Source organism: Magnolia sinica, unplaced genomic scaffold (genome assembly GCF_029962835.1).
Source record: "Magnolia sinica isolate HGM2019 unplaced genomic scaffold, MsV1 ctg238, whole genome shotgun sequence".
NCBI classification, from domain to species: domain Eukaryota; kingdom Viridiplantae; phylum Streptophyta; class Magnoliopsida; order Magnoliales; family Magnoliaceae; genus Magnolia; species Magnolia sinica.
Window position 1 is genome coordinate 23,522 of NW_026682788.1, and position 18,654 is coordinate 42,175.

The 18,654-nt window shown below is 38.8% G+C and overlaps 1 protein-coding gene across 4 annotated transcripts; it reads right to left on the reverse strand.

Annotated features, from left to right (window-relative positions):
* Nucleotides 1-1,525: 1,525 nt before the first annotated feature.
* Nucleotides 1,526-16,391, reverse strand: LOC131236126 (disease resistance RPP13-like protein 4). 4 transcript variants are annotated; one of them, XM_058233262.1, is made up of 4 exons: nucleotides 6,769-9,995; nucleotides 5,199-5,246; nucleotides 3,018-3,119; nucleotides 1,526-1,998 (listed from the first exon to the last, which is right to left on the reverse strand). In XM_058233262.1, exons 1-4 carry the CDS (start codon nucleotides 9,395-9,397, stop codon nucleotides 1,967-1,969), a joined length of 2,811 nt encoding a protein of 936 aa, XP_058089245.1. In that variant the 5' UTR covers nucleotides 9,398-9,995; the 3' UTR covers nucleotides 1,526-1,966. The 4 variants fall into 4 exon arrangements, with proteins under 4 accessions (XP_058089245.1, XP_058089244.1, XP_058089243.1 ...); XM_058233261.1 differs by lacking the exon at nucleotides 1,526-1,998 and adding an exon at nucleotides 16,356-16,391 and having other exon boundaries at nucleotides 2,802-3,119; nucleotides 6,769-9,380; XM_058233260.1 differs by lacking the exon at nucleotides 1,526-1,998 and having other exon boundaries at nucleotides 2,802-3,119; nucleotides 6,769-9,996.
* Between the last annotated feature and the right edge of the window lie 2,263 nt (nucleotides 16,392-18,654).

The following is an 18,654-nucleotide window of genomic DNA, read 5'->3' on the forward strand; positions in this document are numbered from 1 at the left end:
AAGGGGCGATTTTTTAATAGGAAAAAGAAAGGATCTACAAGGTCCCAAATGAATTGAAAAAAGCATTTTCTTTTAATGTGCCCTCAATACATAAGCGGCCTTTTTTTTGACTTAATAAGTGTTTTTCAGCATCAAAATGATTATTACGTGAAAGGTGCTAGCATGTAATGGCTCCATAGGAACTAAGAGATTACCCCAAAGACGCCTTCAACATACAGACTGACCAGCTAGGCAAAATAATCACAGTGGTCAGAAGAATCAGAATGCCAACCGTCACCTAGATAGGGGCAAAGGAAAATCAAAACAGAGTCCCTGTCCATTCCTAGCTAGGGACGGCCAGAGGTAGTACCCAATCAGCATCCCCCTTATCCACGGTAAAGCCCCTATAAAGAGAAGAAAAAATATATAAGTGAAAATCACTAATCTATTTAAAATAAACTGCCAAAATCAGGTGGGGTGCACAAAGGTAGGCAATGTGGTGTGGGATGAAATTGTTGACTAGAACAGCTTGTTCCAATTTCTGTTATACTGTTCCAATTTCAGTAATGCATAGGAGAGATAACTAAGCCCAGTCGGAAGATTCTTCAATCATTTAAACTGGTGGCCCATTCCAAGTTTGACGTCCGTTGTCCATCTATAGTCATTGAAAATCTCATCAAGTAGTCAGCCTTAACTTTCCAACCACTAGACTTTTGAGAACTTGCTCTAGGTGGCCCAGCTGAATAAGCCAGTCCAGTCCCAAACCGATATAGGCTGGTGTATATCGGAACCAAAAACCTTGACCAGAAGTAGAGAAATGTATGCTTTGAATACAGAGGGAGCCTATGTCAATTCCCTGTTTTTATTTCATTTGAGAACTCTTCCTCTTGTATTTCCTTCATGAGGGTGTTTCTACTGAGCAATAATCCCTATCATATGCTTGCGAACTCTTGCATGGGGATCATGTTGGTTTGTAGGGATGGCCGACCCCAAATCTCATTGATCAGGTGATCTCTAACTATACAGGCCGATCAAATGGGTGGGTCTCATCAGTCTTCATTCCTTAACAGTTAACAAATGGTGGTGACTCTTTAAATGCACGCATTGCATAATTGTATAGCAGTCTAGACTATCCAAATCACTGACCCAATTGTCAATGTGAGCATAAATGAAAATTTTGCACTTGTAAGATAATATTATCCATTTGACTTTTCCCTTCAAATTTGGACCACTCCCTACTTATAGTCATCCATTTGATGGCCATTAATTGGTGATTATTGTGATTTTAGAGATCTGCTTCATCCACAATTTGGATGGTCTAGATGTACATTAGTATCACATGCGAGGAGGATCAGTCAATACATAGCTGTAGCCTAATTAAAACATTCATAGCCAAAACCCCCAAGAAATTGATAATAAAAAAGAGAAATAAAAAGAGCTTCTGTGTGTTTCAAAAAAGTAGATGGTTAATGAGAAAATTTACAACATTGAATGACATAATTGGCGGGATGTGGCCATCAGACCCCATAGAGAATCATGGAGACTGTACAAGAGAAACCGTGAGTATTACCACATATTTCAAGAAAGGTTTTGAATTTCCTGTATTCACCACCACCAGTGGCTTGAATACTCTTGATTATACACACTCGAAGCTATTCTCAATATTCAATTTAAGTCTTTTAAAAAACACAAGTGCATACCATGGAAAAATGCCATGTAAATCTACTAATATCAATGAAATGTATCTAATAGTGAAACCAAGTACATCCCCAGGTATCAGAAACTATCAATTCCAAAAGTTTATTGCCTACGAATATATTATAAAAAAGAAGTTTAAGACTTCTGCCCATCTAAGAGGAGGAACAAGAGTTCACAGATTTATCAATGGAGATGGGAAGTTGAAAGTGAGAAAGCTGATGATGAACATTGGATGATAAGCGCCAGAAATTTTGCAGTTGCCTGTAGATATAAATCTCCTTTCCTCAAGCTACTTGGAAAAAATCTCCTGAATCGATGTACCTTTGCAAAGAAAGCATAAAGTGAATACCGATTAGCCAGATCCTGACTTGGATGCGAAATGCATCTGTATGCATGTGAAGGTGGTTTCTGTAAACTTAGCCAACCAAATCATTTCTCAAATCTGAACACTCCAAAGATAGTGATTGCTATGCATATGAGCCATTGCTATGCATTTCTAAATCAGTTATTTTATTTTCATAAATGAGTGGCCCACCTGATGAATTGTCCTACTTGTTTTTGTTATGGCCATATATGCATTAGAACCATCAGATGGATTGCTCATCTGTACCGTACATAAAGTGGGAAGGTCCTTGTAGTCATACCACTACAAAAAGAAATGGTAACAAAACAAGAAAGTTGACAAAGCAGAGCCATTAGAACCCCTTTACTATACATGGGTCAATTGAGTCCATCTAGTAGGACCCATCTCAGATCATGCTCCCCAATAAAAATATTTTGTTAGGCAATCCAAGCTTAAATTCCTTCTCCTCTCACCAAATGCAAGCTATTAACCATTTTTTAGACCGTTGGTTCGGAATTTGTCAACCAGATGGGTAGGATCATCTAATTTGTGTATTTCTATTTATTTTCCATCAACAACATGACAATTAAATGAACATACAGAATTGACAAGTCACCCGTGCCAAAATGAACATGGAATATTGAAAAGTAAAATTTGTCACTACTCATGCTCAAATTCAAGATTCAAATAATTAATAATGCAGATTACAAGAAAGTAACATGTCCATATGGTTGTGGTAAGAACATAAACAGTTCAAATCAATCTAAGAAAGTACCTTGGCTATTGCCACCCCCATAAAAATACACCCATCATGTCTCCTTTCTATTAGAATTATTATATAACCAAAAGCAGAACGAATGGGGGGATTATAAATTCAGTGAGTGCATACAAAAATGGTTATTCCCTACACGTGTGCATATGAAACATGGGAGCTATGATGTTGTGAGAAGAGCATGTGACAGATGATTGATAAAGAAAATGGAAAAAATCTTATCACCTTCTTCTTCCCTGGCAAAAGAATAAAACTTGTCACCTTCTTCTTCTCTGGCAAGAGAATAAAACTTGTATCCTTTTTCTTCTTCTTCAACAGCACCCGTAGCTTCAAAGAGCAAGCATAAAGAGTTAGAGGGAGATGGAAAAGAGGTTGGAGATGTCTTCAAAGGAATTTAGGTGTGGCTTGGCAACTAGAATTTTGAAGAACCCACATCCAGCAATTGGATTCTTAAGAATTTCAGTGTATCAAGTTGTTTTTGATGACTCGAAATTTGAATCTAATCTCTGAGAATTTGAAAAGCTGCGTTTAGAAAGAATTATAAATCGCTTAAAATCAGAAATTGAATTCTGGCCAAATTCCAAGTTGCCAAAAGTGAAAATTAGCTCTAAAAGAATCTGGATCCTCTGCTGTTGGGAAACAGGGATTTCCTAGTCACTGCATTTTCATTGGGAAGTAAGCAATCCCTGTTTCCCAGCAACAGATAATCCGGACTCACTCTAGAATTAAATTCTAATTCCAAAAGACAATGATTTGGAAAAGAAAAAAACATAGATACTCTAGCAGAGTGTCATCGATGATGATCAGTCACCTAAAAAAAAAAAAAAATCTAATATTTCTATTTCAACAAACAAGTGTCTTAGAATTGGCGTTTAGGATTATTGGACCATTCTAACTTTTAGGCTATAATTCATAGACAGTGGTTCTAACTTTAGTTGATGCCACGTGTACCATTTCTAAATGTCTGTGTATCAAGTGTCAAACATAGCTAGAGCATCAAATAGCTTGACCAGTAACATATCAGTCCGTCCATCAGAAGTGATAGTCCCACAATGGAGGTTTGCTAATTTATACATGTGGGCATGTATTACAACATGATACACGTGTGGCATCTGAGCTTTCCATTAGCTGTGATACTGTGTTTGGATCTAGATCGCCTCACATAGAAGTCAGGTCAGTTTCCACAACTCAGATGTGCAACGTATCAATAGTTGGCTGGTGATCCCAACACAAGCCAGGTAGTTGGTGTTAAAGCTCAATGGGTACAGCGTGATGCATGTATTTTATCCACACCATCCAATTAAATTTTCAGCTACTTTTAGAGCACAAGCTCAAAAATGAAGAAAATCTAAAGCTTAAGTGGACCACGCCATAGGAAATAGCAGGGATTGAATGCTTACCCTTGAAAACTTCTTGGGGGCACAAAAGTTTTTGATCATGCTGATATTTGTGTTTTCCCTTCATATATGTCAATGTGACCTAATCAACAGGCAGGGTGACCAAAAAAATATCACTATATATATCGTTTCTATACATTGATGCCAAACATGTCTTGGTTTCTATACACTTGGCTAAATATATCGTTTCTCAAATTTGAACACTCCAAAGATAGTGATTAATTAGAATAAACGAATAAACCGCCAACAAGTAGAGCATGTGAGCCATTGCTCTAATTTTCTAAATCATATTTTTTTTAAAAATTATTTTTACAAATGTGTGGTCCACTTGATGAGTTGCCCTACCTATTTTTGTTATGATAATGTATGCATTGAAGCAACAGATGGATTGATCATCTGTAACAGGGGAGGTCCTTGTGGGCACATCACTACATAAGGAAATGTAAACAAAACAAGAAAGTTGACAAGGTAGAGTCATCCCTTTACTGCACATGGGTTATAGTCACGTGTCAATTAAGACTGTCCATCTAGTACGTAGGACCCATCTTAAATCATGTTCCCTTCATTATTTCTTTTTGGTTATGTAAACCTAGCCTAAATTTCTTTGGATAGTTGGTTTGGAATCTGCAACCAGATGGCTCGGATCATCCAAGTTATATATTTTTAATCATGTTTCATCAACATCAGGGGCAATTAAATGAACATACTGAATTGGCACATCACCTCTGTCATTTGTACTATGGAAAGGTCTCTGTAATCCTACACCGGTTCCACTAGCTTTGCCATAATTTCTTCTTTCTATTAGAATTATTATACGACTAAAAGCACAACTGATGGGGGTATTTATCGAATCAGTATTGGGTTCACACACAACTGATGGGGGTATTTATCGAATCAGTATTGGGTTCACACACAACATACGTGGCATTTGTGATGTTTGCCCGGCAGCTAACGTTGCCTGAAGGTATTTGAGCCAAGAATGTCATGGGAAAAGCATGTACATACATACCTGCTTCTTCTTCTTCTACTTCTTCTACGACACCTTTAAGACGCAAGCCTAAAAAGGTAGAAAAAGATGGAAGTGAGGTTAGAAATGTCTTCAAAGGAATTTATTGGTGGTTTTGACACTTGAAATTTGAAGAATCTACATCAGTAATTGGATTCTTGAGAATTTCAGTGTGTCAAGTTGTGTTTAACACCTTGAAATTTAAATAATCTCTAAGAATATGAAAAGTAGCGTTTTACAAAGAATTGTAAATGGCTTATAATTAGAAATTAAACTTTGGCCAAATTCCAAATTGTCAAAAGTGAAAAGTAGCTCTAGAATTAAATTTTAATTTCGAAGGACAATAATTTGAAAATTAAAAATAAAAATAGAACTCTTTAAATGTCATCAATGATAATCAAGCACTAAACTTATTTAATTATTTGTCGATTGGATTGGCTTACATTTATTGGATGATTAAAACTAAAAAATATTCAATAGTATTTTTATTGCATCAAAAAAGTGTCCCCAATTAGAGTTTAGGATTCTTGGACCAATCTAACTTTTGGGCTTTGATACTGAGACAGTGATTCCATAAGTTAATTGGTTTAATTTGAGTTGATGCCATGTGTACCATTTCTAAATGTCTGCGTATCAAGTGTCCCATGTGGCTAGAGTATTAAATAACCTGACCAGTAGCATATCAGTCATATGTCAGGTCAGTCAAAAGTGATAGTCTGAACATGGAGGTTGCTAATTTACACTGTGGGCGTGTACCACAACATGATACATGCGTGACATCATAGCTTCCCATGAGGTGTGATACTGTGTTTTGATCTAAATCGCCCCATACAAAAATCAGGCCAGCTTTTCCAACTCAGATGGGCTACAATATATAAATACAAATGAATGGTTCGAGCAAAAGGAAAAAATAAAAATAAAAAAAATCAACAATTTACTTTGTTTTGTGTGGCCTAGCTGAATAGTGAGTACAATGTAGAGAAAATCTAAATAAACTCTGTGGGGCCCATTGTGATGTTGGTGTCTTATCCACACCATCCGTCTGTTTAATTACAGCTCAATTTAGGGCATGAGCCTGGAATTGAACAACATCCAGAGCTCAAGCGAACCACACCACATGAAATAGTGGGAATTCAATGCCTACCGTTGAAAATTTTGTGGGGGCTATAGAAGTTTAAGATCAAGCTGATATTTGTGTTTTTACCTTAGATCTATCCCATTGTTTCCTGTGGTGTGGTCCATTTGAACTTTGGATATGCTTCAATTTTGGGCTTGTACTCTAAAGTGATCTGTGATCTGGAAAAACAGATGAACGGTACACATACATCCACAGTGGCCCCACAGAGTTAACTCGATAGTCTATACTCTGGACGCAATCCGCTTTTCCGGGGATTGAATGGGTAATTCGAGGCACACTTGCCAGCACGGCACACGTACGAGAGTAATAAAAAAAAGTATGACGTGGCATAGTGCAGTGCTCGCGAATCGCCTCATCAATGCCTCTAACGCAGGCTTCACAAATGGTTTTGGATATGCAAAATTAATAAAGTAATTTGGGTTACCCTTTAATTACCAGAATCTTCTTCTTCTCTCCTCCATATCTTCTGATGCCAACGATCATCTGTAACATCGAATGGGAATGACTTGAGCTTCGGACAGTTGATAACCTTGAGGAGTCTTAAAGACGGCATTGCCCTTTGCATCCTCTGCCATTCCTCTTCCATCTCTTCTATCCAATATAGCACCAATACCTCCACTTTCCATACCCCACTCTCGCTGTCCCAAAATCTGGGACCCATCTCCCTAATCCTTCCCCGAAAAATCTCAAGAAACTGAAGATTGGGAAGGGAAGAAGGACTGAGCCACGCTGGTGTCCTTTCTCCTGGCCAGTCCCAAATATGCATCTCTCTCAGGGATTTAAGAGGAGGAGAAAGCTCACCTTCAATCTTCCTTACATCTCCATCTCTTTCAACAGAAATTCCCCCAAAAACTAACGTTAGAATTTGCAGATGCTGGAGCATTGATAAGACATTCCATTCCCCTTCTTCTATTTCTTCCACTGACTTTATCTCCATCCAAAGTTCTCTAAGTTTTGTCAAGCTCTTCAACTCCGAAATCCCGGATCCATTTTTATTCACAGGACTAAACCATCCTAACCGTTCGAGATTTGAAAGCTTTCCAACCCCTTCCGGCATGCATTCTAAAGATTCACACCCATAAATTTGGATAACTGTTAGCTTCTCTAATGTTGTGATTGACACAGGAAGCCTATTCAAATTCGGGCAGAGCCATAAACGTAGAATCCGAAGATTACGAAGATTTCCGATTGAATCGGGCAGTGATATTAAGGCAGAACTACTCTCTATGTTAAGATAAACGAGGTGCTGTAATGACCCTATCCCACTCAACCAATCGCTGCACACCACATCTCTATCGAGATTGCTGCGTGACAATGAAAGAGATAACACCCTCAACCACCTTCCTTTGCATATTTTTGCTTTGAGACTTGCAATCATCTCTATGCTGTGAATGTCCATCCCAACCAACGTCCGCAGCTTTGTGGGACTGTTTCCGATGCTCTCTACAGCTGTATTCTTCACAATTCCCAAACGGCGAGACTGCTCACTGAATGCGGGACTACCTCCACAGTCCAACCTCACAAAAAAGCTCTCATCTCTTGCAATTCTTATTACCATATCTCGAACCATATCATGCATTTTGCAACTAAGATAGCTTCTCTCGAACATATCTTTATCCACTCCAAGTATCAAAAATCGATTAAATAATTCTGAAATACATTCTTCTCCTATCTCAAATGCCGTTTTCCCATTTTTTCCCCAAACAAAACCCTCACCAATCCACCAGTTAACCATGTCACCAACATTAATTTCATAATCTTCAGTAAACATGGCAAAGCACAAAAAGCAAGGTTTTAAGTGTGTTGGGAGCTCTTCGTAGCTTAATTGTAGTCTCGAAATGATCAGTTCATCATTCTTATCGATTCCCAACTCCTTGCGCTCTGATATATCCCTCCAGTCATGGATAGAATCACTCTTCCCCTGCATCATTCCACCCACAACCTTGATTGTTAATGGCAGTCCCCCACACCTCGCAACAATCTCCTTTCCTAAGCCCTCCAAGTCTGGATTTGTGCACTTACCTCCAGTTCTTGCAAAAGCTACTTTACTGAACAAGGACCAACTATCTTGTTTTGAAAGAGTTTGGGGATAGTGTATGTGTCTGCTGGCAGCTCCCATTGATTTAGCAACCTCTTCATTCCTAGTTGTAATAATAACGCAGCTACCCTCCACTCGGGGCAAACCAGACTTCAAGCTATCCCACCACATCCCTTCATTTGTTTGCCAAACATCGTCCAAAACTACCAAGTATTTCGCATCTAATTTCCTGTTGAGACTTTCCAATAGCTCCTCAACATCCATTCCCCTCAGAGATTCCTCTTTTACATCTAGCTTTTTTAACATCTTCTTTAGCAATTCGTCCAATTTGAAACTTTGAGAAACAGTAACAAAAACCAAGTGATGAAAAGAGTTTTTCACACTCTCACTATGACATATCTTTTGAGCGAGTGTGGTTTTACCGATTCCCCCCATTCCAACTATTCCAATCATTGTTGAGGGTCCATCTGCTTTTAAGATCCAATTTCTAACCTTTCCTGAGTCATCTTCTAATCCTACCATTTCAGCTTCATGCATTAGGATTGGGTAGGTCAATGGCATATTCCTACCATCTTCATCTTTGCCAGTGTGACGAGGAGCTGTTTGCAAGTAGGAATTCATCTTCCCTTGCACCACTTTTATTTTTTTATTTGTTTCCATCAACCGCTTTCCCATCCGACGGCGGGATTTCAAAAGGGCAGGAGAGCAATAACTAATAAAATTGGGTGCACACCCTTGGTCTTTTTTATGGAATTGAAGATGGCAATCTGCTATTACATCCTCAGCATCATATACCAGCTCTCTTAAGTCTCTCATTATTGTCTTGAAAGTCTCATTCCTCTCTTTTATCTTCACCTGATCAGCATCCTTGAGATAGCTCTGCATATACTTTAGCTCCTGCGTTGTTTCTTCAAACCGGTCATCAAATTCAAGTAGTTGTCGACCTTCGCTTTCAAGTAATGACACCAAATTATCTAGGAGAATACTGACGACAGCATCTGCCATTTCCCTGTGCAATAGTTTCATACATTTATGAAAATGGAATCCAAAACTAGAAGGTGAAGGAAAAGAGGAAAGAAAAAAAACTAGGCAGAAAATATTACAATTGAATTGTCTATAAGAAAGTAATTGCACAATTACTCCTACAATAGATTTATTTTCACTTTATTCTGATCATTTTTCCTTATGTGTAACGCATTTTTCAGAAACTTGGCAAGTCAATTTAGAACTTGACAATGTCAACTGAGATCAGCATGAGAATCTGCCAACTTCCTATATGAGTCAGGTTGTTACAAAACTCGTTAGATTTCTCGAAACTTGCCCGAGTTTTGCACTAATTCCATGGACTTGTCGAGTTTTGTGTTACTTGGCTGAGTTTTATAGAGTGAAAAGGTTTGATTTTTATTTTATTTTATTTTTTAAAAAAGTAAAGTAGGGGTTTGAACCCACCACCTCTAATATAAACAAAGGCCTTGCCTGAGTTTTGTTACATGACTCGTCTGGTTTCCTCTTTAACTCGCCCATGGTATGCACTAAATTGCTAGACTAATCGAGTTTTATGTTACTCGGGCTACTTTTTTAGAGTGAAAAGCTATGGTGGAAACAAAAAAAAAAAAAAAAAAAAAAACCCTTACAAACAAAGCAACTTGATTATATGAACTGAGCAAATAATGGGCACCATTCTATCTAAGAGCAAATAACAGGCCCAATGTTTTGGTTGATGCTCCATGATTTAAGCCTAGATGAAATTGATGAATTGACACACCAACCATTGTTACCGTGGTACTGCATTACATCCCGATGGATTGTTGTAGGCAACTATTACACATTCTAGTTAGTGATGAAACCTGTCTCTTTCATCACCTGCTTGCTAGTGGGAAGTTTTTATGACTTTGTGTTGGATGGACACCTTGAGAGATATGGTCCCAATAGTATCACTCCATCACCAGTAGAGATATCTAGTATGGACGAAGGTCGGATCCTGGTGAATGTCACCCAGCATGAGAGAGGTGCGTGGGCAACAGGAAGAGACGAAATCACAACCCGGATGTGGAATGATTCGTATCTACTGAGTCGTTGAATTTAATTTCTTCAAAACAAACCTCCTACTGTGAGTGCAAGAGGATATAGGATCCAGATGATTAGACAAATCACACAGTGAATCTAATCAAAGACACGGTCATTCTCTTATCTGAGGACTACGGTGATAGCGATCCAGACATCCTATGGTCGTATGAAATTAAGTTGGGAAGAAGTGAATATGGCCTATCAAAGACCGACGGTGAAGGCCAATAACTCGAAGAACACGTCCAACACTATCAACTCTAGGAAGAAGGCTAAAGTTTCCCAACCATATGATCAAATTAGAAGTGGGATAAGTGAATAGTGCAGATTATTCCAAAACTTGGTATGGTAAAAGGATTAACTTCAGAACATGTACTTTTAGCGACAAAGTTACTTTCGTAGAAAGAAATCTATGGGGCAGCTTTTCTCACCCTACGGGAACATATGAAGAATCATGAAGATGAATGATATGGATGTTTTAATATGCCAAAATAACAATCTACTCAAGGATTTGAATGGCATGGATGTTGATGAGGCAGAGTAATGATCCTCATGTGTATGAGGAACCCGATTATAGGTAATATTGAGAAGAACATTCCAATACCTAAAGCAGGAATGTAAAGTTGAGGGTAATGCCTACTGAGGTGTTTCCTTGCTGATTTCTATTTGCAATCACATACTCACTTTCCCCATTATGTTCATGTTATATCTACAACGTTCATCCATTTTTTTTTTTTTTTCCATATGAATATGGGGTATGAACCCAAAAAGGAAATCTGATCCAAATCATGTGTGATCCCCATGATAGGAAAGAGTGGTAACTGAATGCATGCCCACCATTAAAAACTAAAATCCTCTTCAGGGCTAGAAAAAGGGGTGCGGCTTCCTGCATTTAAGGTCATTATTCCAAAATTGAAGCAGATCCAAATCTCAAGTGGACCACAAAAGTTTTTTTAATACATTCCCTCGGGTCTCAAGAAGTTTTTAATGGTGGATATTCAATCACCACTGTTTCCTGTGGTATATAGTCCACCTGAGATTTGGATCTACTTCATTAGTGGTGATCATGCCCTAAAATCAGATTTCAAAACAGATGGACAGCGTGGATGTAAGTCTCATATATCATGGTGGGCCCTACAGTCAGGGGTCCACCCACCTCGGTGGATCCAATGATCCACCCAAACTGCTCCCCAGAAAAAGATCCATCCACTGTGGAATTATCTCTTTGGTCCTTCATGTAGGTTTGTATGACTGGGATGAAAAGCAAAGATGGCTCACAACAGGACAGTGGACTGTATAAAAAGTGTAATGGTTGGTGTTTAATCCCCACATTTTGATGATGGTGTGGTCTTCCAGGGGTTGTGATCTCTTTTATTTTTGGGATCATTTATTATACGAAGCTTGCAAAATAGATGAATGGCATGGATAGATCACATCATCATGGTGGGGCCCCCAAGCACCGTCCGGTATTCCACCACCACTTCAGTAAGCAATCCAAGGACGCGGTTTGGCTAGTGATGCTGCCCCTAGCCAAGTGGGTAATAGTCGGTGCTCTGTGGGGTCCAGCATGATGTATGTGTTTTATCCATGCCATCCATAATTTTTTCCGGCTCATTTCAGGGCATGAGGCCAAAAATGAAGCAGACCCAAATCTTAGGCAGACCACACCACAAGAAATAGTGGGGATTGGATGTCCATCATTAAAAACCTACTGGGTTTGTTATAATGTTTATTTGATATCCAACCTATTGATTTGGTGTGCAAACCTAGATGAAGGGAAAAACAAATATCAGCTTGATCCAAAACTTTTCTTGCCCCATAGAAGCTTTTAATGGTGCGCATTCAATCAACAACTGTTTCCTGTGATGTGGTCCACTTAAGATTTGGATCTACCTCATTTTTGGGCTAATACCATAAAATGGAAGGCATGGATGAAACACATATATAATGATGGGCCCACAAAGCACCAACCATTCGCCATTGATAATTCCCCATGACTCAATAGGAAACAGACGATAATGGGTCAACTTACTTTGACATTTTGTATTGCCCATTTCCTATAATTTATCATAAATCATAGATTTGAGAAAACAAGGAAGGTAGGATGCAAGATTGCGTCGTATGCAACACAACACCAACTTAGTGGTGAGTTGACGTGGCAAAGTTATGTGGCCCCACCATGATGTATGTGTCATATCCATACCATCCATCCATTTTTTGAGATCAAATTTAGGCATGAGCACAAAAATGAGGCAGATCCAAACCTCAAGTGGATCACACTACAGAGGATAATGACATCCACCATTGAAGCCTTACTAGGGCCACCAATATTTTTATATCGATCCTGTTCATAAGGTCACACAGACCTGGATGAAGGGAAAGCAGAAAAATCAGGTTGCTCATGCACTAAAATGAGCTGAAAAAATAGATGGACGGCATAGATCCTCAATGAGTACATCAAGGCAGGCCCACAGTCAGGCCGCGATGTGTTAGGAGAGGCCACAGCCACCTACTGTCCCCGCCACGCTGGAAGGAGGTTACCAAATCCGCATGTAAGCAAGCAGGAACGGGGACCAGGTGAGTCGGTGGAGCCAGGCCATGACTACAGGGCCCACCTTGATATATGTGTTGCATATCCACACCATTGATCCGTTTTGTTATCTCATTTTAGAGCACAGACCCCAATCTCAGGAAAATCACACCACAGTAAACAGTGGTAATTGAACACCACTATTAAAAAGTTTTTATGGGCCACAACATTGTTGGATTAAGCTTATATTTGTATTTTCCTTTTATTTAGATCTGTGTGACCTACTCAACAAGTTGGATGAAAACTAAACATTACAATGGGCCCTATGAAGTTTTTAATAGTAGGTATTCAATTCATCTTTATTTTTCTATGTTATGGTCCAAGTGAGATATTAATCTGCCTCAATTTTAGACTCATGCCTTAAAATAATATGAAAAAAATAGATGTACGGTGTGGATAAAACATATACATTTTGATAGGCCCATATTGCACTGACCAGCAGCTAGGTTAGTTATGGCACGCGCGGTCAGCATGCAATCGATGCCCGGCAGCAGCATTCCGGATCCAAGGGTAAGAGAAGGAAGATGGCTTCTAAAGTCATTCGGAGACTCAGAGTCAGAGACATTATAAATCGGAGCGGATTAGGTGTGGCCCGGCATCACCGGGCCGCAGTCCGGCCCTTATCATGGGGCCCATCTTGATGTATATATTTTGTATCCACACCGTCCATCTATTTTTCCATATTATTTTAGGGTATTAACCCAAAAATAAAACAGATCCAAATCTTAGAAGGACTATGTCGTAGGAAACAGTGGTGATTGACCATTAATACTTCTTGTGGGCCACAAAAGTTTTGGATCAAGTAGATACTTAGCTTTTCCCTTCATACAGATATTTTTAACCATATCAACAGGTTGGATGGAATATAAACATTACAAAACAAGACGGTGGGCCTTAAGAAGTTTTTAACGGTGGGGCACTCAATCACATTGTCTCGTATGGCATGAGATTTTGATTAGTTTCATTTTTAGGCTCATAACTTAAAATGATCAGGCAAAAATGAATGAACAGTGTGGATACAAAATACATACATCAAGGGGGGCCCACAGTAAGGGTCACATCATCTTAAGGCAAGTTTGGGATACACTTACTCCACTCCCATCAGAAATGGGAGCGGATTGCCTGTGACCAGGGTCCAGGCTGTGTGGGGTCCACAGAGATATATGTGACAAATCCACTCCATCCATCCATCTATTTTTAAGGACCACAATAGTGCAGGCTTCTAAAAGTCAGGCAGATCCAAGACTCAGGTAGGCCACATCAACAAAATAGTGAGAACAGCAATATCCACCATTGAAACCTTCCTACTGCTAATCATGACGTTTATATGTCATACAACCGTTCTTAGAATTATAAATAGGGCTGTCAATGGGCCGGGTAGTCCCAACAGTCCTTCGGGCTTGGCCTAATTGGGCTGGGTTTGGGGTTGTGTATCAGGCCCGACTGGTCGGGCTCAGGCTAAAATCAGAACCCTGATTGTCAACCTGGCTGGACTCGAACTTAGCACTCCAAAGCCCATGAACCTGGTCTGGCCCGATAGCTCTTTTCTAAACCTAATTTCCCCTTTTTCTTTCATTCTCCCCCTCTCTCACACATGAGACACACCACAATATCATTTATCAACTGAGATACTCGAGGCTTAGGCTCAGGCTCAGGCTCAGGCTCAGGTGGACTCATGCCGGGCTTTGTGTAAATGTCTCGGGTCGGACTCAGGCTGGACTACTTTTAGCCAGTCACGGGCCCAGGCTGGATTTAGGTTTAGGTTTAGAATTACAGGCTGGGCTTCGATATAGCTTGGCCCGATCCTAACCCAGCTCATTGACAGCCCTAATTATAAATACGATAAACTGTAGGAATACATGTTATCCTGATTTTTTATAATAATAATAATAATAATAATAATAAACCTTCTGTCACTGCCAGGCATTCAACCCTCACTGTTTTGTGTAATATAGCCCACCGAAGTTTTGGATTTGCATGATTTTTAGAATTCCGCCCTACTATGGTCTTTCAAAATAGATGGGTGGAGTGAATTTGTCACTAACATCTCATGAGATATATAGGCAATCCGCTCCCATAAGAAATGGCAGAGGTAGCGTATAAAGCAAGTTTAACTTTCCAGTAGAAAAAAGAAAAATGGAAAAGACTTTTTACTATAGAGAGAATATAAAGCACTTCTTACAAAAATAAATAAATAAATAATAAGACATTTAAAGCACTTCTTAAAGGAGAGCGCCCCATTTCATCAAGTCATGAGCGAATGGACCCAAGTTGATGTATGTATTGCATGGATGTAGATTGCACACTCAATAACCTAATACAATCTATGGGGTCCATTGTGATGTATGTGTCTTGTCATGTTGTCAATTCATTTTATGAGCTCATTTTAAAGTATAAGTCCAAAATTGAAGCATATCCAAAGTTGGAGTGGACCGCATCATAGGAAACATTGGGGATAAAAATAAAAAATAAAAAATCCATGATGGAAACCTTTTTAACACCCACCGTGATGTTTATTTGTCATCTAACTCGTTTATAAGGTCACACAGATATGGATGATGGGAAATTACAAATATCAACTTATTCAAGACTTTTGTGGCCCATAAGAAGATATCAACAGTTCTGTGGTGTTGTCCACTTAGATTTGGGTATACTTCAATTATGGGATAATGCCCTAAAATGACTTGGAAAAACAGATGGACAGCCTACCTAAGACACATACATCCACGCCATCTATCCAGTTTTTAGCTTATTTTAGGATGTCCAGCCCAAGTAGTAGATCCAAATCTCAGGTGGACCACACCATAGGAAAAATGGTGATTGAACACCTACCATTAAAAACTTCTTAGTGCTATGGTTTATTAGCCATCTGGCTAGTTGGTAAGGTCAAACATGCTTGGATGAAGGGAAAACACAAATGTTACCTAGATTTAAAACTTTTGTGGCTCAAAATCACCACTATTTAATACATTGATGACTTTGGACGTATCAGTTAATTGAAACATCAAACAACATCAGCTAAAGATGCAAGAACCACATCAATCAAATGATTGAACCTTGTGATCAATAGCATACAAGATTGGAAGGTCAAGATTAATCAAAGAAAAGAGGTCTGATCATAAACTTGAAGCATCTATTAAAGGGAATCTGCCTAGGATTGTTTATGTTTCAAAAAACCAACTTTGGTCGGACAATGCTGGTCACTCAATCTATGAATTGTAAATTTGATGGTAATTTTAAAAAAATAAAATAAAATAAAATAAAAAAATCTAGCATTCAAAGGAATACATCCCATCCTTAATAAGTCATGATAAAGCGATAGAAGAATACCACAATAAATGGAGAGCTTGTAAACCGTAGAAGAAGGAAGATGGCTTTTGCAATCAGTTGGCCACTGGAGATTAAAAATGGACGAGTTAGCATAGAAAGAATTAATTACTTAAGAATTTTTTTTATAAAATAAAAATGCATTTTTTTAAAGATAACGCTGTCAAGGATTAAACCCAAGAATGCTTTTTAAATTATTTGAGATCTCAAGTTATTTAAGTAGCTTATATTCATTTCCACTTATTAAATAAATAAAGTATGTTTGGTAAACAACATACTTATTAGCCAAAAACTAGAAAAAGCATGCTTGGCTTCCAAGATTATAGGTAATTATCCCTCAAGTTTGTTTGGTCCCCCTCACATTACCATCCGTCATTTGAGGCCAACCTTTGATGTGGATCATCATTGTGTGGACCCCACCTTTGATGTGGGTTGTCCATCATGCGTGGCCCACCATGGATGTGGGCCATTCATCATCAGGGACTAATCTTTTATGTGCATTGTTCATTATGTAGGGCCCATCTTTGATGTTTGTCATCCATCATGTGGGGCCTACCATCAATGTTATTGTCCATCATGTGGGGCCTACCTTTACCTTCAATATCCACCAACCACATATGAAGCCCAATTTTGATGTGTACCGTCTATCATGTGGGCCCCACCTTTGATGTGGGTTGTTCATCATGCCGAGCCCACCTTGGATATGGGGTAGTCATCATTAGTGCTAACTTTTGATGTGGACCGTCCATCATATGGGGCCCATGTTGATATGGATCATCCATAACTTGCAGCTCACCATGATTAATTGTCCATCATGTGGAGCCCAACTTTGATGTGTATCATCCATCATGAATGAGTAAAAATAAAAAATATAAAGTAAAAAAAATATTCAATGGTTGCGTCTAATAATTAAAAGCTATGAGATTTTTTTTGTCAACCTGACTTTTTCGATGATGGCCAATTTGTAGTAGGCTTCACAAAAAGAACGGTCTAATTTGAGTTAATGCCAAAGACAAGTACAATTCTTGTGTGAGTACCAACCCGCAGGATTAAGCAACCATGCAAGCAAACATGGGCCTTGTAAATATAGGCATCAGTGGTTACATGTAAAAGGCCTGGCCCAGAATCAGGTGGCTGTCCATGCCCTGGGTTCAGCATGCATCTTCTTTTTAGCGTAGAAGGTCCTACACAATGAATGATCACATGTGTAGCAGTTGGTCACTGTGCTCAACCTTAAAGGATTTTCCCATCTTTAATTACCACAGCACAGCTCTCCATCATGTGTGGCCCACCTTTTATGTGGACCATCCACCATGTGAGCCCCACCTCTAATGTAGATAGTCCATCACGTGGGGCCTCCTTTTATATGGCAACTGAGAAAGCCTACTTAGACATCGACCATGAGAGAGAAAGTAAAACAGTCATGAATTGAAAAGCTTAAAAAAAAAACTTATTAAGTAGCTTTTAATTAGTAAGTTACTTTTATAATGATATTTACCAAACTAAATAAAGTGAAAAAGGTTACTTAATTACTGAACATAAGTTTTAAAAAAACCTGACTTATTTGGTATTATTCAAACAAGCTCTTAAAAGCACTTTTTAAAGGGAGCAAGATGCTCAGCTGGCTGGGGATCTATCCACAAAGAGCTGGTAAATGAGTTGACGGCCAAGTTAATTATTACCGATGAAAGACTATTTCAAATGGTAGAGAGTCTTACTTTTATCGAACTAGCCAGATGCCTTAACCCCAGATACGAGAATGTCTCCCTTACAACAATAAATAGAGTGTGCATGAAGATGTATGAAAGCGAGAAGGTTAAGTTGAAAGGAGAGTTGGAAATGATTTTCTGAATTAGCCAGACATCAGATTTGTGGACGGCATCCAATCAACAAAAGGGGTATATGTTACTAACTACTCACTACGTTGATGTCGAATAGAGGCTTTGCAAGAGAATAATAAACTTTCATTATCTTGTGCCTCCTTATAATGACTTGATGATTTTAGACTGCATATACAGATGTCTTGTGGAGTGGGGAATTGAAAAGAAGATTTCCTTAATAACTCTAGACAATGCCTCTATAAATGATAGCGTGATAACAAATTTGCGCAACCAGTTTAGGGCCACTGGTGACCTGTATTTTGGTGGAAAGATATTTTATGTTAGGTGTTACGCTTACATCTAATCTTGATTGTACAAAATGACCTTAAAACAATTGATCCCATGATCGAGAACATAAGAGAGAAATACGGGGGTCACCTTTACGATTACATGCATGAAATGAAATCTTGAAGCGGTTGAAT